The sequence below is a fragment of the Euprymna scolopes genome, chromosome 18 (genome assembly GCF_053919585.1).
Source record: "Euprymna scolopes isolate OS-2025 chromosome 18, ASM5391958v1, whole genome shotgun sequence".
In the NCBI taxonomy this organism is placed as follows: domain Eukaryota; kingdom Metazoa; phylum Mollusca; class Cephalopoda; order Sepiida; family Sepiolidae; genus Euprymna; species Euprymna scolopes.
Window position 1 is genome coordinate 126071279 of NC_136499.1, and position 20814 is coordinate 126092092.

Sequence of the window (20814 nt, forward strand, 5' to 3'; positions counted from 1 at the left end):
TCCTACATACAGTGCCTTGTATTCCCAAACGGTCCCCATCTGATACTAACCAAGCTAAATGTTGCTTAAGTTTGGTGACCTAAAGATATTTTTTTTTTTTTTAATTTTGGGATAAAAACTTTAAAAACACAACACTTAAGAGGTATTTTTCACTTAATTCCAAATTTTAATAATTTAATCGCAAATTTTAATATTTTTTGTTTTTGATCGTGAATAAGAAAAAAAAAAAACAAACAAACAAAAAAGCCAAACATTTCTGTATACAAACCTTTTGATATTATAAGAATAGTTGAGTTGCTCGTACGTAATGGAAGTGTCTGAGTCGAAGATAATTTGAGGAGAACTGGAATGAGACACTGCAGGGCTGATATTACCATCATTCTGAAAAAAATAAACAACAGAATACATATTATTATTATTATTATTATTCACAGGAGACTCCTTCATATGTAATATATTGATGTTCTCATTCTGTAGATGTTCAGCGTAAATGGAGACGCTCTAATATTATTGTAGCTTTTTTGTTGAAACTACAAAAGTATTTATCTAATATAGCACAAACGCCAAGTTAAGTACGCTTAAACATGATATTTTAATTCTTGCAGATTTCGTCTATATTATATAGTTAATGTTCTATTGACTTTTATATGTTATAAAAATGCGATTTCAAAAATAAAAAGAAATATATCCATATGACTTGGGTGTATTAGCTTGAATTGAAACCGAAATAAAAACTTATGAATATATATATATATAACTTGAGTTCCTTCAGCCATAATCGAAACCAAAACCAAAACTTATGAAGAATACTTGATGAAATTATTTATAAAAAAAATAGCTGATTTAAGTGCCATCAGCTATAATCGAAACTGAAACTTATGAAGAATTCTTGGTAAAATTATTTATGACAAGAAATAGAAGAACATAACAATTAAACGACCCGGATGTAAGTGTGACACACAAAAGAACACACACGCTATCATATTAATATATAGAGATTATTATTATTATTATATACTACTACTACTACTACTACTACTACTACTAAAATAATAGGCGGACGTTGTTGAGATTGCCCTGCCTCTAAATTCCAAAATTTTCACTTTTTTTTTTTTTTTTAAAAAACTTTTTTCCTGTTAATACCATTGATTACAGAATTAAGTTTCAGATTAATAAAAAAAATTAATTTTTTTTATAATTTTTCACATGAGGGTTGAACTAAATTGAACACAAACTTTGTGGCCACAATGAAGAGATAGATAGATAGATAGATACATAGATGGGAGGGAGAGGGGTAGATACATAGATGAGTGGGAGGAGAGAAGGGGGGGGAAGAAATCTTCCTTTTTTTTTTAACCCCTCCATTTTAACTCCTAACTTCCGGTAACATCCAAGAGAGTTGTCATTTTTTCTTTTTTTTTTATTGTGCTCACAGTTTGTCTTCAATTTAGTACAACGTTATAATTGAAAAGTGAACTCCCACATGAAAAGTTATAAAAAATATTTTTTCAATTTTTTTTTATAATCTGTAACTTAAGTCTGTAATCAATGATTAACAAAAAATTACCCCCCCCCCCCGGAAAATTGTGGAATTTAGAGGAGGGTCAGTCTCAACAACGTCCGCCAAATAATAATAATAATAATAATAATAATAATAATAATAATAATGGGTAGTTGTGCAGTTTAATCAAAACATTAAAAAATGAAAATATCGAAAAAAAGGTTATATTGTACGTATCCGTTAAGGAACAAAGTTCTCCGAAAAAAATTTTTTCACTTAATTCCATCAAGTATTTTTTTTTTTTTACAGCGAAAAAACAATTTGTTATGATACCGAGCAAAAGGTTCGATTTTTAGGAATAAAAGCTAGAATTAAAGATGGGGAGGGAGTGTCGGCACTTTAAATAAAAATTCAAAGATGGCTGACTTCAGCGCACTCTCATGAAAAGGTGTTTTCCCGCTGTAAAAAAAAAAGAACTACTTGATCAAATTAAGTGAATTTTTTTTCGGTCCAAAACGGATACGTACAATATAATCTTTTTTTTTTTTTTTTTTTTGATATTTTCATTTTTTAATGTCTTGATTAAACTGTACAAGTACCTAATAATGTAATAATATAATTATAATATAATAGTAATAACATACAAGAAATATACATGAGAGCTGAAGTTCATGGATATTATAGACACATAACCAAGGAAAATAATTAAATATAACCGACTGAAATTTCCGATTCTTGTCTAAAATTCTTCCTATATTAAAAAACAAAAGTGAATAAATATCTATATGAAATAAGTACTTATGACGAAACGAAAATATCATATTCCAAAAATCACTTAAATTGATCAAGTAGTTTTATTTTTATAACGAAAATAATTTTTAAGTGATTTGTAGGCATTGCAACATAACTCTCAAGTTTTAATTATTGCCGAATTATCTCCCCTTGTTTATTTCTTACGATTTTTTTTCAAAAATTGCAGACAAGACAGCCATTCTTTTGTTATTTATAAAATTTGATTTTCTTAAATAAAACTACTTTGTCAATTTATGTGATTTTTGGAAGATGATATTTTCGTTTTGTCACAGATACGTATATGATATAGATTTCTGTTGATTTCAGTGCATCCTTTAACATTCATGTTTCCCGAAATTTGCCAAAACTACATCTGACCACTCCCCACCCTTCATACACACTGATATGTTGTAGTACAACCGTTACTGGACACATTATTATTATTATTATTATTGCATTAAATATCAATGTTTAGTCATATCGGTTTAAAAACATAGATGATTTATATTGATATTTCAATCCATTTTTATTCATTCCTAAAATGGACGTTGAATAGGATAAAAAAATGTTCACTTCCATTCAACCATTTTTATTGAAATGAGAAATTTTGGAAATAAATTAAAATCCTCTAGTTTTTTTTTTTATTTATTTTTTTTTCATATATAATGTAAAACGTATTTATATAATTGTCAGTTCAACTGATTAATTTTGGAAATAAATTAAGATCCTCTACTTGCTTTTTTGAAGAATTTTTTTACATATATATTGTAAAAAATATTTTTCTTTACATATATATTGTAAAAATCATTTTTTTTCCATATATATTGTAAAAATTATTTTTTTAAAAATTACATTTTTTACATATATATGGTAAAGAGTATTTTTTTTTACATATATATTGTAAAAAGTATTTTTTTTACATATATATTGTAAAAATTATTTTTTTTTACATATATACTACAAGAAGTATTTCTTTTACATATATAATGTAAAAATTATCTTTTTTACATATATACTGCAAGAAGTATTTTTTTTACATATATATATTGCAAAAATTATTTTTTTTACATATATATTGTAAAAATTATTTTTTTTACATATATATTGTAAAAATTATTTTTTTTACATATGTTGCATACTGGTTCTTATTAAAGGGATGACGTATGTTTTTGTTGTTGTTCATATTAGTAGTAAGAGAGAGTCTTAGTGTGTTCATGTTGTGTGCAGATATACCGCGTATATATAAAGAGAGACAGTTCTGTATATATAAAGAGAGACAGTTCTGTATATATAAAGAGAGACAGTTCTGTATATATAAAGAGACAGGGTACATGTTAATACAGGAGAGTCGACGGCATGTAATACACAATGAGAAGAGATTTGATATATAGATAGATAGACCGAGAGATAGTGCGTTTGGCATTTATACTTTTGACAGTTCTGTGAATGTGAATGTTTCTATAACATTGACACACACATTTCTTTACCTATTTTTGAGATGATTTTCACAAAGTTCTTATAATATAAATTGACAATAACTTTTCTGTTGAATACATAACACAAATATGCAGATACAAAAAGATGAAGTTATTTGTTTATTCCATTTCGACCGGTCAATGGCTTTGCATCAAGGAATTCAAGTCTTTACATGATTCTTTCTTCTTCTAACCTTCGCTTCCAAGGTTCGATGTCAGCTCTGTCTCTGACTCACTCTTCTCACTTGTCCCCTCTGACTGACTGACGTCTAAAGCTCTCCATATTGAGACTCATGACGTCATTGCATGACCAACGTGTGCATATCAGACTCATGTCTTGACACGCCTCACGTTTTCAAGCATTCATCGCTCTTTACATGTTTTTTACAAAGCCGATTTGTCTAACCTAATTTTCCTAACCCACTTTTACAAATATGTTTAATATTTTCTATTGTTCTGATCTAGATTTCTTATTTTAATTTCATTTCTTAACAGAAACAAAATTACGTAATTACATTCCTTTTTCAATAAACAGATATCTAACTATTTTATGTGAATTAAACATTGGTTAATTCTACATTCCATTTTCAATAACATTCTGTATTTATTTTAACTTATGATTGGAATTCTCAATTCCAAATCTAGCTTCGCAAGTTCGAATCCTCGACTATCCTATCTCTTATTTACTCACAAGAACAGGCAGCTGTTCTTTAACACATATATATTGTAAGAAGTATTTTTTTTACATATATACTGTAAGAAGTATTTTTTTTACATATATACTGTAAGAAGTATTTTTTTTTACATATATACTGTAAGAAGTATTTTTTTACATATATACTGTAAGAAGTATTTTTTACATATATACTGTAAGGCATATTTTTTAACATATATACTGTAAGACGTATTTTTTTACAATATACTGTAAGAAGTATTTTTTTTACATATATACTGTAAGAAGTATTTTTTACATATATACTGTAAGAAGTATTTTTTTATATATATACTGTAAGAAGTATTTTTTTTACATATATACTGTAAGAAGTATTTTTTTACATATATACTGTAAGAAGTATTTTTTTTACATATATACTGTAAGAAGTATTCTTTTTACATATATACTGTAAGAAGTATTTTTTTATATATATACTGTAAGAAGTATTTTTTTACATATATACTGTAAGAAGTATTTTTTTATATATATACTGTAAGAAGTATTTTTTTATATATATACTGTAAGAAGTATTTTTTTATATATATACTGTAAGAAGTATTTTTTTATATATATACTGTAAGAAGTATTTTTTTACATATATACTGTAAGAAGTATTTTTTTATATATATACTGTAAGAAGTATTTTTTATATATATACTGTAAGAAGTATTTTTTTATATATATACTGTAAGAAGTATTTTTTTACATATATATTGTAAAAAGCAATTAATGTAATTATTTGTTAGAAATTTGTAAAACGACTATACCTGACAGCGAATGACTTCTTCAACAAAACTGCCAGCAGTCATTAGTGCTTCTTTCGATTTACCCTCACATTTTTTGCCTGAAAACAAAATACAATCATCGTTAAATAATTTTTTTAGCATAAAAAAACAGAAAAACACATAAAAAATTAAAATGAATTAAAAAACATATTTGAGTTTAGTCTTTAACTTAACATTGTAAAATAAGGTTTTATGCCATGTTTTCGTGATAGAGGCAATGGTTGTTCACTTAACTACAGATAAACATTGTCTCTATCATAAAAACAAAATTCAAGTATACACATTTATGAGTAATAGAAATATCTGTTAATTCTGACAAGATTCACTAGCCTAATTGATAAGATTGCTGAATTACACTAACTGTGATACCCATTCCAAATCTTGTCATGGCCACACTGAGGAGCTTTAAAAATAGTGAAACGTGCATGTGGCTGTAGCTAAAAATTTTAGGGTATATATATATATATATATATATATATATATATATATATATGAATTCTCAAGAACGAAAAAACGAATTCATATATATATATATATATATATATATATATGAATTCTCAAGAACGAAAAAAGCTAAAAATGGAACATAATGAGATTTGTAATTTTTGGAATATATGACTAGTATGGGTACCTGGCATTGCCTGGGTTTCGAGAGGTTGCATGATAAGGCTATTGAACAACTAACCCCCAACCCTAATAGAAAAAAAAAAAAAAAAATAATGAACTTTGATTTCAATGAAAATAACAGCGAGTACCCATGCAAGCGCAATAAAAAAAAAAAAAAAAATTTAGTCGCAATAGCCAGGCTCGAACTTGTAGTAATGATTTGATTTTGTTGTGTATTGAAATGTTAGTTTGTTACCTAGATTAGGTGTAGCGTCGGTTTCTTTAGCTGACATGACAGCAGTGGTTGCAACATCGAAGGACGTGGATGGTTTTGATGGCAGCGTGATGATAGCAGAGTCATCACTCGTCGTCTGTTGCAGTAAAAGATCCTGAATCCTCCTTTGAAGTTTCTGTTGTTGAAGTTGAGTTTCATCCGACAAGATTGGGCTCGCTTTGCTGTTCTCTTCGTCGAAGACATTAGGATTTTCGGGCACTCTAAAAACACAAAAAAAAGATTTTAAAGTTTTTCTTTCTAGGTCGCAATGTCTACACATTACTGTATCGTCGTATATTCAATATCCTTTAAAAATATGCAAGTCTAAATGAATGAATGTGAAAATTTTGGGTATTTATGCAAAAAAGTTATCATGCTGAAGTCAAAGTTTTCCAGCAGATAACATAAAAAAAAAATCAAAACAATATTTTAATGAGGACAAAAAAGTGCTTTTATTAAATTTTCTTTATATATATAAAAAAATTGCAATTTTTAATAGAAAAGAAAAATTAATAAAAACCACTCAACCTATGGTAATTTTAAATGTGTTTTTTATTTTAATGATAATAGGAGAAAACACAAAAATGTTTTAAACAAATATTGTTTATACTTCATATTATTGAGTTGTGATTTGGCTTTCAAATGTATCCAATACATACGTATTCATTTTAAAAAATATTTATTTATATTTTTTTTGGGGGGGGGGGGTGGAAGGTTCATTTTTAAAGATTTTTTTTTTTCTCCAAATGTTACTAAAAGTATTGAAAATGATACAAAACATTATTTAGAAATCCATTCTTTACTTGGGAAGGGGAGGATGTTTGGTAAATTTTCTTTAACGTTAAGGAATACATAGCTTTTTCTAATTTTTTTTTTCAAAGTGCAGGAATGCTCACAGGTCCAGCAACTTCTACTTTTATCAATAAATTTTTCTTCCTGGCAAAATTCTATTACCTTTTCCAGTGATTGTAGTTTTCTTATCGTAGCTCTGATAAATTCATGGCTAATGATGTTTTCTTAAAGTTGTCGACAAATTGATTGAATTTTTATTCTTGTCTGCTTACTTGAATTTCATTGACTAAGCGTTTTGGCACATCCTGAGAATTACATTGGCTAAGCATTTCAACATATCCTGGCAATTTACGTTATTTGCCGGAAAACGCCCATGAAACTTCAGCTTCAGAGCAGTAACTTAAATGCATAAGTACTAAGTTATTTTTTTAAAAATATTTATCACACATCCAAATATTTACTTAATATTTAAATCAATAATAGTTGTTTTGATTACTCTATATGTGAAGACACATATAGAGCATAATCACGTTGGCACACTGGTTTCCGTTAGATCACTGAAGTTAAGCAACTTTGAGCCTGGTGAGTACCAGATGGGTGACAAATTTGAGAATTCCAGGTGCTGTATATAGGAGGACGTCAACATCTCCCTGCAAGAGTTGCAAAAACCTAACATCGTCATCTCCCCTGACATGAATATACATGCGACTGGGGACCACTTGTGAACTATACACTCCCATGGAATTTCCTCCTTTGGAGGAAGCCAGTTAAACCTGCATAGGGTTAGTGCCATTTCCATCTTCCATATATATAAAGACAATGCAGTTATTTGTATACTTATTTCTTAAACAGTTTAGAATAAATTAATGCTTAGTGTTATTCATTTATAATTTAAAAAAAAACTGAACACTGAACCAGACTACTGAAAAGGGGAGAAATATATTTACATGAAATTCATTTGTTTACATTTTTTAAGATACTGATAACCAAAAGAATTCACTTCTTTCTTTATGGAAGATCCAATTTTTCTATATTGAAATATATGTCCCAAAATGAAGTACATGGAAAGGAGTTACTCGGAACTACCCATCCAGCCTTGACAGAGTTCAAAACCAGTTTCAAAACCTAGTATATAATGTCTTTTTCTCCTCCCTGCAACATCTTTCCCACAAAATCGACATTGTGAACCTGTTTCTGCTTTCTCATTATTTTCATGGCAAGTGCTCATCCGAGTTGTCAAACTTTTAGAAAAAACACTTGTCTGGCTACAACCACTATCATCAATGTCCACCACTCTCTATCTATGTCTAAATTTAGACACAAATTTCATGAACAAAGTTTTTTTCCATTGAACTGCCTGCCTGTGGAACTCTGTTTTGCTGGCCTGCTTTCTAGCTGACTACAACATCTGAAGGTCAGCGATTACATCGGCCGAAACGTTGTGTGAATAATGCTCAGGATAAAAAATGTCGTCCAAATAATACAAATTATCAATTTTAATTTGAAAAATTCAGAAACAAAAACATTTTTGTTTCAATTCTTCAATTTTGCTGCAGCATCTTTCATATTTGGAGTAAAGAATACTTGAATGATGAAGACTATTATAAGAGGACTGAAAATGATGAAGAAAAAAATCATGGGTCAACGATGCAAATAAGAGTGAAATGTTTACCTGACAACGGTGTGTTGCCCACTGATATGTTCAAACCACTTGGACCAATGATTGACTGAGCCGGAAAATTCAGTCTCAACATAGACCCAGTTCTGATTCCGTGTGCGCATTCTGTAAGGCTCACTCTTAAACGCTTTGCCTTTTGAAGAGACAACTGAAACAGGAGTGCAAATTTGTTGAAAAAAATTTTCTTTTTAAAATTAACAATTGAAAACAAACAACAAAAAAGGTTTTTGTATTGGGTTGTCAACTATGTCCTCCCATCCCTGTTTTAATTTCTTATTTTGTAATCTAATTTTTTTTAGAATTCTATTTTGTAATCAGTTTGTAGTCATTTTTTTTTTTTTTTTTTTTAGTTTTTCAACCTTTTCTAGTGGGCTTCATCAATCCACTGTTTTGATTAAAAAATTAATTTGGATTTATCATATTATTGAGAGAGGATGCGGAACAATTTTTGTATTTTTAAGAGAAAAAGATTTTGTAAAAATAGATATTTTTTTTTTTCTGAGACCAAATCAATTTCACAATATATATTATTTTGCACATCTTGAACAAAGCTGGCCTTAACAGAGCTGAAAGGGGGGAAGATAACGGAATACCAGGGTCTTTTGTACGATATCAAAAGAAACTGGAATTTTAAGATCTCCATCATTTTAGTAATTATAGGAGTCATGAAAAAGAATGTCAAAAACTACTTGTTGAATATATCCGGTGAACTAAGTGTAAGAGAAATACAAACAATTTCAAGAATGGTTAGAATCTTAAAAAGACCTCTTGGTTGGAGTGACTAAAATTGTGGGTGATTGCCTGGCATCTGGTATGAAAAACAAAACAAAAAAAGTAAAACAAAAGATTACGGAGTACTGTTATCATATTTGGATTTGGTGAATCTGTCCCATTTTGGAGTTATTGATTATGTTCAGAAACATAACTGCAATTTGATTGGCCCAACCCTGTCTTTCCTTTGCAACCTCTCCCTCTCTCACACAGATGTGATGTGGCTAGACTCATTCTTTTCAACAAACACTATTACAGCATATGTTCTTCAGAATTGTCTGATCTATTCCCTGCTTCCTTTGTTCCAGCTCGTTTGACTCATTGGTCTAGTGGTCTCCATCAATTCATTGTTTTTATATCTCGTAATACAGTTTCTTATCCAGGTAGCTTTTTCCAAGAACTGTAAACTTGTGGAACTCTCTTTCTGTGGATTGTTTTCCTTCTTCGTATTTTTCAAAACTTTGCGTCTCCTGTTTTTGTGATAACAATTTTTCATTATTATTACTGCCTTATATCAAACTATTTTCATAAATTTTTTAAAAAGTTCCATTCATTTAAATGAAAGCTAAAGTTAAAAAGAAAAATTAACATTTTTGATGCGGCTTTGATTTTCTCTTTTTCTTAAAATCAAACGTTATGCATTAGTTGTGATTTAAAAAAAAAAAAAAATAAATTTATTAAATCTTTTAAACTAAAATTTAAAAAATAAATTTATTAAATCTTTTAAACTAAAATTAAAAAAAAAAATTATTAAATCTTTTAAACTAAAATTAAAAAAAAAATTTATTAAATCTTTTAAACTAAAATTAAAAAAAATTTTTTTATTAAATCTTTTAAACTAAAATTTTAAAAAAATTTATTAAATCTTTTAAACTAAAATTAAAAAAAAATTATTAAATCTTTTAAACTAAAATTAAAAAAAATTTTTTTTTATTAAATCTTTTAAACTAAAATTAAAAAAAAAATTTATTAAATCTTTTAAACTAAAATTTAAAAAAAATTTTATTAAATCTTTTAAACTAAAATTTAAAAAAAAATTTATTAAATCTTTTAAACTAAAATTTAAAAAATAAATTTATTAAATCTTTTAAACTAAAATTTAAAAAATAAATTTATTAAATCTTTTAAACTAAAATTTAAAAAAAATTATTAAATCTTTTAAACTAAAATTAAAAAAAAAATTATTAAATCTTTTAAACTAAAGTTTAAAAAAATTTTTTTTATTAAATCTTTTAAACTAAAATTAAAAAAAATTTATTAAATCTTTTAAACTAAAATTTAAAAAATAAATTTATTAAATCTTTTAAACTAAAATTAAAAAAAAAATTATTAAATCTTTTAAACTAAAATTAAAAAAGAAATTGATTAAATCTTTTAAACTAAAATTAAAAAAAGAAAAACACAGCAAGAACCTAGTTGTCAACCCAAAACATTTTGAGATCATGAAGAAAATCTCAGAAAAGGGTGAAAAAAACAAAACAAGAAAAAAAAAAAATGGAATAAACAATAGAATAAAACTTATCATTATTTAACTACCAGTCGAACTAAAATTTATAGATCACTAGCAGGGTCATCCGACGTTGCCTGAAATTTAATGAGGATCAATGAATATTCCACACTTCCAATACTGTTATTGTCATCAAAATCGGTGAAATCGCATATTTTTCAATCAAATCGATTAATCACCTGCTCTAGTCATGCACTCACCGCAGTGCACCAGTATAAAGCTTCACATGGCTCGAAGCAGTGACTTAGTCCACAATACATTGTAGTCTACATTACACTGTAGAGAATCTATTGCTGATTTAAAAAAAAAAATATTTTTAAATAATGGCTTGAATTAAAGTTTAAAATATAAAAGTCAAATATCATGGTTCAATAGTACTCTAAACAGAAACATTCATTTTGAATGTGGCCCTGTCTTATCAAAGAGCTTACTGAGGATTTTATATGTTGGGCCCTTCTTATGCACTGATAAAACTTTGTAAATGTACTTGTGATGTTAGGCTGTATAAGGGTGTTAACTTTGGTCAAAATTGGACTGTTCCTTCTTTAAACAGATTTTTTCGATTATCAATTTTTTATACTTATCAGGGGCATTCCGATACAAAACCTATCTAAGAACACTCCCAGGCACATAAAGTACATTTGTGTGAAAAAAAAAATTTAAAAAAATAGGTCCAACCATTTTTAAGTCTATAGAGAATGAACTCACGCACAGACAAAATGCTTTTTATATATAGGTACAGATAATAACAAAATTAGATAAAAATGGAAAAAAACATAAATGAAAATCTCACAATGAGTTTAAATCTCATCGATCATAAAAGGAAAACATTACGTTTGTCAAATAAAAAAGAAAATGATAAAAATACATTTAAAAGTAGGCGAGTACTCCCTACTAAATACGCTCCCACCCTTGAATGAAATCATATTTTTTTTAAAGACAATTAGTTGATTTTAGAACCAGAATCGGTAATTGTATCGGAATTGGGAAAAATATTGGAATTGTTCAATTACTGTCACAGGCCTCGAATAAACAACACCAGCATTTTTCCGAATGAATCAGTGAAAGGCAACAACAACAACAACGAGGGTCTGCTGACACCGAAAGCTCTGAACTCTTCCAGAAAAAACGGTTAACACTCGATTGGGCCCAAGCGAAGGTTGCCAAAATATGAAACAACTTGCACAAATGAGGACGCTTAATGTCCCTGTGGTGTCGATGTGCAGACTATTGCACACATCCTCACAGACTGTCTTCTAAATGCGGCATGTTCTGATGCGGACCTGAGGGTTGCCTCGGACATTGCCCGATGACGGGCCTCGAGACGGAGTGGAATGCTACGATGGTTACTACATTTATCTAAAGTTTTCATCTTTACGAGCCTTACCAGTCACGTTAACAGAAAGGATATTTTGAAGGCAATATAAGGAAAAGAATGAGGAGATGAAGAGAAAAATATGAGAACGCACTTCGCTGATAAGCCGTGTAGAGGTACGGCAAGTCATCTGGGTGGTACAAGTCAAATACAGAAAGCCCGATCAAATCTTGTGGCAGGAAACCCAGCAGCGCGATAGAACTACAAAAAAAAAAAAACCAAATAAATAAATAAAATAAATAAAAACAGTTGTCGTGATCATCATGATAATATTTAAATTAAGATCTGTTTTACACATGCTGGCAAAATGTGTTGGACGGCTTAAAGAAAAAAAACTAAATAAATGAAACAAAAAATAAAAAAAGATGAATTCGTTTCTTTTATTATTTTTTTCAAAAATCATTTTTTTGGGAAAATCAGCCTCTTTTTTTTTATTTTGACTTCGGTTTATTTCGTGTTTTGTCATCGCTAAAAGTCAGTTTTGTCAGGTTCAAAAATTGCCCAAATTACAAAAATTAATTTTCAAAATTTCAGCATGTTTCACCTCCTAAACTTTTCTTATTGATTTATTTTACAGTTTTTTTGTGTTATTTAATGATGAATCCAGTAGCACAAACCAAGGGTGGTAGTGGCTATGATTTCCCGTTACAAATGCTAAATCCAATAATTTTTTCAGAAAAATTTTATGCTTCATATTCTTCATAGCTTCCAATATTTATTCATGGTGTTTGGTTTGCTTGTTTTGGAGAGGGAAATTGTTGTTTTTCTTTGACTTGCAGAACACAAAGTTTTGCAAAAGGGAAAAGAAAAAAAAACCGAAAGCAATAACATCAATGTTTCGTGCATCTAAGGTCATGTTTTTGGAGAGTCTGATCTGGTAACACCAGAGAACGTTTCTGATATGCGAATCCATTAGTTTGAAAATAGTTTGTGTGTTTGACTAATCATAAGAGTTCATTTAAACATTTATGAGTTTATTCTTAACAGCTATTTTTGTAAAAAAATATTTGTTTTTGTAAAAAAGATTTTTTTAAAACTCATTTTTACCCTAAACAAAGCATATTGCCACTTGGAATGTAAGAGGCTACTATTTGTGATTGTGTCTAATAGAGGACTGTGTGGAGTTGAACAGCAAGATGTTTGTTCACATTACATTTAAACTTCTGCATGTCAATACAAACAGGGAAGCAGGGAACTAGGAAGAAATTCCAAAGTTTAGCAGTCCAAGGGAAGAAACTGTTAGGGTATAAAGAATTCAAGCATCTAATGACCTCAAGAATAAAGGGGTGGGATTTTGCTGCTTGTTGGGGTATTTGGTAATATGTACATTGAGAGGCTACAAGTGCTATGAGTTTATCAGAGCACACTCTATTAAAGTGCTTGTAAAACAAGCACAGGGATGCAACATTTACAGTGATGGAACAGAGTTTGGAGCCTGGTTGATAGTGTGGGATTTGAGACTTTTTTTTTTTTTGGACCATGTATGAGAAGGAGAGACTAGTGTTGATGCTCTATCCCAGATATGGTAACAATACTCAATGTATGGGTGAATTGTGGCTTTGTAAAAATATAGGATGCTCTCTGGTGTGAGTAATTTTCTAGCATGGTAGAAGGAGCCCACTTTCTTTGCAGCAGCCTTGGTAATGTCCTCAATGTATTTGTTCCAATCCATGTTGCCTGTGAATGTTAGGCAGAGGAGTTTGAAAGATGTGATTTCAGATAGGGTGTTATTTGTCATGGCAGCCGGTGGTTAAGGTTTTTTTTTTAGTTGTTAAAGGAAAGAAGTTTAGTCTTAGTAGCATTATATGTAACCATTCTTATCTTTTCTTCTCTTCAACGTCATGAACAAACGGAATGCGTTAAATTACTGGAAAAGAAATAAAAAAAAATTAAAGAAATTCTTCCTCGACACTTACCTGTTACTGACATAATTAAGGTTGCAGTAAAGTGTATGTGTTGTTGAAAATGAAAAATTTTTGGGCAAGGAACCGACTAAAAAATATAAAACAAAATGAAAAAAAATGTCAGTGAAAAAAAAATAAACACTAAATCCAACAGATTAAAAACAAACAAAAAAAATTTATTCAGAAAAAATTAAAAACTATTTTTCTTGTCATCAGTCTCGGAAATTGGAATTTTGTACCTCACATCAGTCTGCTGCCAAATTACAGCATTTTCTGTGATTATTTAGGCCTATCCTAGATTGGCAGGTTCTTTTGTATCCCTCTACTATTCTCTCCTCTCCCTACCACTTTTAGAGCACACCTTCACAGCACTTTTCCAACAGCTGCGGCCTTCAGTAATAGACTCCTAGCCTATAGGATCAATGCCATCTTCCCTCACGTCTAGCTTGCTACAAGTCTTCTTGCTAGTCTGGAGCTGGTTGCGAGCTCACTGTATACAATACACTTTGAGATCCTCCCATCATTCATTCGCCTGGCATGGCCAATCCAATATGTCATAACTAATAACCTTTAATGTAACCTATGACCTTCAGATGTATCTTTTTTTCAAATTCTGAAATCTACATGGACATGTGGCACAATGGATAAAAGTGTTGAGTCACAATCAATTCTATAACTAATCCTATCATCTGTACGCACTTCTCCCCCTCCACTGTTGGTCTCTCGTGATTCCTCTTAGAGGGGAGATGATCTTGGGCAAGTGGTTAACGACATGGACTGACGACCTGGGTGTTTCAAGTTTGAATTTAGTTTGTTCCACAAAAAGTCACTTTCACTTAGGATGTTGGCAACCTTCATGTGGTCTTTCCTGTAAGTACCCAATGTCTTTCTAGGAAGAATTCTGACAGGTAAAATATTGGGGAAACCAATGCCAACAATAAAATCTTTGGATTCATATGATGATAATGATGATGACTCCTCTTAGAACATGCATTCACGACACTTCTTCAGCTGCCATGATTTTCAGGCACAAACTCTCAACCTGCTGGGTCAATGCCATTTGCCTTCAAATCTTGCTTGCAGACATCCTTGTAGCATACAAGTTTTCCTGCACGTCTGAAGCTAGTGGTAAGATTGCTTAATAGAATATCCTTGGGGGATCGTTTTATCATCCATTTGCCTGGCATATCTGTTTATTACTCCTCAGCTGATTACAGAAATGGTCATTTTCAAGGCCAATATTAACAAATTCTCATTGAGCCATTGTTTTAAAGGATATTCTGCCCAGTTTTAACCATTATCGCTAATTATCAATCTCACTTTCCACCTGACAAACTTATTGTTGCGATATTTTCGGTATAATAAATGAGGGTATGGTTACAAAAAATTGGAAGGTTCTATTTATAGACCAGCGTGATAAAAACTGACCAATCAAATGGAACGCTCTGCTATCGATGAATCAGAGACTGGAATCACTCCATAAGACATACTGGATCATAGTTTTCCATGTCCACCTGAGAAGGAATTTTACTGTCTGTAAATTTTTACATTTCAAAACTTTTATGGATTGGCTACCCAATGGGAAAAACCTATTCTACGTCAGCAAGTTTTTACAGTTCAAAGCTTCTCTGGATTGATATCACTTTTTCTTTTTTGAAATAACATATCTTTTTTAAAACCAAAATGGCTAACAACTCAAAACTTATTATCCATTATCCTTGAGTTGCTTTTGGACCTTGATAAACAACTCAATCTAATATATAAAAATCTGTCTATCTGTCTCCATATTTTCAAACTCTATCTCCTCCGAAACTAAAAGTCGCATAGCGATGCTAGGGGCCTCAAATGATTGGACTTTTTATGGATCATTCTTTTATGGATCTTTAGCCGATTAAAATAGTTTTTAAGGGGTCAAAAATGGGTCAAAATTGAAAAAATTGTTATGCATTTTGAACATTCATCTTAGTTTATTTTTAACCAGTTTATATGCGTGTCACGTTGGTACAGTGGTAACGTCACCAGCTTTGAATGCTACAGTTTTGATTTCGGTTTCGATTCTAGCTGATGGCACCCAAATACTTTTCTTTTTTTACTTTTGAAATCACGACCCTATAATAACATATACGAAATCTGGACAAATTAAAACAATCATATTTAAGCGTATTTTACACCTGGGCAGTTCTAGAAAAGAGGCTTAATCATGGAATTTGTGTTTAGATTTACATACAGATAGAGAGTGGTGGAAATTGTTGATAGTGGTTGTAACTAGACGAGTGTTTTTTTTTGTGAAAGTTTGGCAAGGGGAGGGATCATAGATTGGAGCTCAGATGAGCACTTGCTATGAAAATAACAATAGAGCAAAGACAGGCTAGTAATGTCTCTTCTGTGGAAAGAGGCTACAGAGAAATGGGATATCAGCCATCAAGCTTCGAAGCCTGTCAAGGCAGGATAGGGAACTCCGAGCAGCTCCTGCCCAGATGTGGCAACGATACTCAATGCATGGGAAAAGAGTGGCTTTTTAAAGATATAAGATACTCTCTGGTATGAGTAATTTTCTAACATGATAGAGGGAGCCCACCTTCTTTGCAGTAGTTTTATCAAGATGTACACACTTTTTAAAAGAAATGAAATCGACTGATCACCAATGGTGAAAGCAATGATTATTTGGCTTCACAGAGTACAAATAATTTCATATTTAATCATTTTAAGTTTAACTGTTCTAAAATTGAATAAAACCTTAAAGAAAAAACAAATATATTTTCTCCAGAGAGCTTCACTACATGATTGAGAACAGAATTTTTTCCCAGAGGCAGGTGGGGAGATGAGGAGGAAGTGGGGGAAGAAGAGGAGGAGAGGGAGAGTGTTGTTCTTGATTTGTATTACAATCCACAGAAGTACGAAAAAGTTGTCAAAAAACAAAAAAACAAATATATAACAAATAAATATTATCAAAAACCTAACTAGACAAGTTTTTAGTATTTTTATTTAATATAAAATATTTATTCAGTTCGAAAAACAAGCAACATTGAACGCTACCGAAGAACATGAAAAAATAGCTGCAATGTCTCTTTACATCTTTGAAGTCTCAATGATCACTTCAAAATAAGAAATAAAACAAAATGGTGGTAGAAACCCACCCAATAAATGTCACGGCAACATTTATTGGGTGAGTTTCTATTGCTATTTTGTTTAATTTCTTATTTTGAAGTGATTATCTAGATTTCAAAGACATAAAATCTTGAAATTAATTTCTAAGAATCTGCAAGAGTAGAGATGAAATTGTAAAGTTTGAACAGAACCCCCCTCCCCCTCCAAAAAAAAAAACCCCAAAAAGCAAAACAGAATGGAGGACTGTGCTTACCAATATAAGCGGAATGAAGAGGGACGCATTTTAGGATAAAATGTTTTGTCTTTTTCATGCCTGAGGCATCACCTCGATCTTTCTCAGATGGAGGTGTGTCGATGACTTGTGTCGTGACAGATGCTTGTAGTGCACAGAACCTGTCTGGCCGTTTTAGACCGTAGCCTTCGTTCAAATGTTTGTAATACCTGATGAAAAATACAAAACAAAAAAAAACATACAATTTTTTTTAAACTTTAAAAAAATTAATATTAAAAGCCGTTTAATATTTTTTCTAAATAGAACAGAAATTCTGAAAATGACGTGTTCCAATATGGAAACGTTTCCGAGTTAGAAACAAAATCTTCCATAGTGAGTATAAAACAATTTAGGTGCATCTATATTATAATAATGAAAAAAAAATACTGAATTTCAAGTAAGAAAAATGGTACCTATGTAATTGCTATGTGGCAAATAGTAACGTATCCAAAAATTATGGAAGACGATAAGTTCTGATAAGGAGAAAAAGAGTTCCGCTAAGGTTACATGCTGGGTTGGACATATTTGGTCACATGACATAAAAAAAAGGGAAGTAACACAGCTGAAACAATTTGTATCAGACAGAATTTATTAAGAAAACCAAAATAAATATAACACATAAATGATTTGTGAATTTTAAAAAAATAATTTTTTATTAAACTATTTGAATATTTATTTTTTTTATAACAAAATAGCTGATTGAATTTGTGATAAATTGAAAGCTTAATTATCTCCCCTGTTAACTCACAATTGAAATGGTTAGATTTTGAAACCAAATTGCTACATTTTACAAATTTCTTTTTTCATGAATAATTATTTTTCTACATCATCGTTTTCCATAATTTTTGGATATGTTACTATTTGTGACCTGAAAATTACGTAGGTACCATTTGTTTTACTTAAAATTCAATATTTTTTCGTTATTGTAATATAGAAGCACCACAATTTATATTCCAAGACAAAAAAAGGAAACTGATTTCAAACGAATATGGATCGAATATTTAGAAAATTGTTACAAAATGTTTTAAAATTAAATTTATTGATAATATCTATGTCAGATAACAGTAAAAATATTTCCCAAATTCCCCCAACATTTATAAAGAATTAAAGAAAAATCTATATGATCAACGTACCTGTGACTGAACGAAAATATCGTACACCAAAAATCATGTAAATTGATCAAATAGTTTTATTTTTAAATAAGAAAATCAAATTTTATAACCAATGAACAGCAACGCTATTGTGTTGCCATTTTGAAAATAAGGGAAATAACTCCAAATAATTCAAACTTGCGAGATTTTAAAATGTCATTTTTAAGATGGGGACTTTGAAAAAAAACTCAAATTCGGTTGAAAAGGATTTTTTTTTTAATAAAATTTAATTAATTAATTTACGTGATATTTGGTGCATGACATTTTCTTTCTATCATGGAGAGGTACATCATACACTTTTTTATTCTTTTTTTGTCTGTTAAATTTTTATTTTTATTTTATAAAACTTTTTTTTTATTTTATAAAACATTTGAAAATGATTGAACCCGAAAAGAGTTGATATCAACTCTTTTTGAGTTCAATCATTTTCAAATGTTTTTATGCTTCAAGTTCTTAATATTTTCAAATATTTATTCATGGTGTTTGGTTTGGTTGTTTTGTAGATGAAAAATTTTTTTTTTTGGCTTTGCAGAACATGATTGAGTTTTACAAAGGGAAAGGAAAACACAATAACATCTATGTTTGGTGCAATTAAGTCAGGAGGCCAATATCTTGAGACAACCTGATCTGGTAGCACAAGAAATGAGGAGTGGGAGAAGTAATGTTTTCCGAAGGTAAAAAAAATGATTATGAAGAATAACTAAGACATTTTTTCTGAAATGAACAAGATTGACTCACCGTAGTCGGAAATAAATCACTTTTTCCTTTTGGTTTGCTAAAAGACAAGAATAAAAAATATTAAAAACTCATTTTATCATTGAGTTCAAAAAGGCAGTGAAAAAAAAATCAACTTAAAAATCATGTAACTACAAAAAAAAAAAAATAAATAAATAAATAAATAAATGTAACTCCCCCCCAAAAAAAAGAAAAAAAAAAAAAAAATGTAACTCCTCCCAAAAATGTAACCTTTTTTTTGTTAAATGGACCCCAACTCTAATTAAGACCTGTTTCTTAGTGTTTTGTCCGAATGAAATGAAACTTTGGTCATAACTAGTTTATTATATTCAAAACATCACATCAAAACACAAGGGTTTTTGTCCTTTTTTTTCTCTGTTCTACAGCATATGTTCTAGATGGTCTCCATTTAGCTTTTGTTTTTTTTTTTGGTCACCCTGTATATATATTTTTTTTTTTTTCTAAGTCAGTTTCTATTTAACCCATAGGGATCCTAACAGGTACTACCACTCTGGGTCAGAGTGGACCTGGGAGCAATGGCAATTAAGGGGTGGCTCCACGCTCCCCAAAACTGCAAGCTGGGGCCTCACCATCGGAGGATATAGTTTAAGATCATATCCAGGACCATGTATTTTGTGACCCCCCCCTCCAAATGTGATATTGACTCAAATAAATAAATAAAAACAGAAGCTATCATATCTGTTTGTTTGAATTTAAAAGAATATCATAGAGAATCTATTTTTGGAAAAAAAGAAAAAAAAAAGAAAGAAATAAAAAAAAAAAAAAAAAAAAAAAGAATGCCATAATGAATTCTGTGATTTTGGTTATTACCTGTTCCTCCAGGATCGGTAAATCTTTTGAAGACACTTTCATTCTTTGACAGCATATTGTTTACCGTTATGATGTCCTTTCGGGATGTGAAACTTGTCAGCAGATGTCCATGCCAGCTATCCTGTGAAAAGACAACAATCGATTCCATTCATAGAGGTTCACCTATATAATCAGTAGGGCTGAAAACAGCATATTCTTTTTCTTTGTTTTGATTCTCAGGTATATATCCATTGATATCTTACATGTTTTTATACAGAGTGATGTGATCCTCGGTTTATTAACTGTATCTAACTATGTTGGACATATACTCGAGAGTAAAAACAATGAAAAGAATATGCTGTTGTCATAATCCTAATAATCAGCAACATACAAGCAAACAGAAAATACTAAACGTGTTAATAAAAATTCTCATACAAACAGCAGATTTTATTGTGTAATTCGATTTGTATTTTGTGTGCTATGGTAAAAGATTGTTTTTCCTTCTAATATATAAAATATAGCAATTGGATTGTAAAAGTTGGATCTAAATAGTACTTAAACTGA

At 30.0% G+C, this 20814-nt stretch overlaps 1 protein-coding gene across 1 annotated transcript in view; it reads right to left on the reverse strand.

The window, feature by feature from the left end:
* Positions 1-20814, reverse strand: part of LOC145297809 (uncharacterized) — a 121986-nt gene that overhangs the window by 22097 nt on the left and 79075 nt on the right. The window contains exons 9-17 of the mRNA XM_080144122.1: positions 20272-20392; positions 19444-19480; positions 17537-17724; positions 14188-14263; positions 12366-12472; positions 8613-8766; positions 6131-6369; positions 5251-5327; positions 269-381 (exon numbers count right to left, since the gene is read on the reverse strand). Of these exons, the coding sequence (XP_080000248.1) occupies positions 269-381; positions 5251-5327; positions 6131-6369; positions 8613-8766; positions 12366-12472; positions 14188-14263; positions 17537-17724; positions 19444-19480; positions 20272-20392 (1112 nt within the window). The remainder of the gene's footprint in view (positions 1-268; positions 382-5250; positions 5328-6130; positions 6370-8612; positions 8767-12365; positions 12473-14187; positions 14264-17536; positions 17725-19443; positions 19481-20271; positions 20393-20814) is intronic.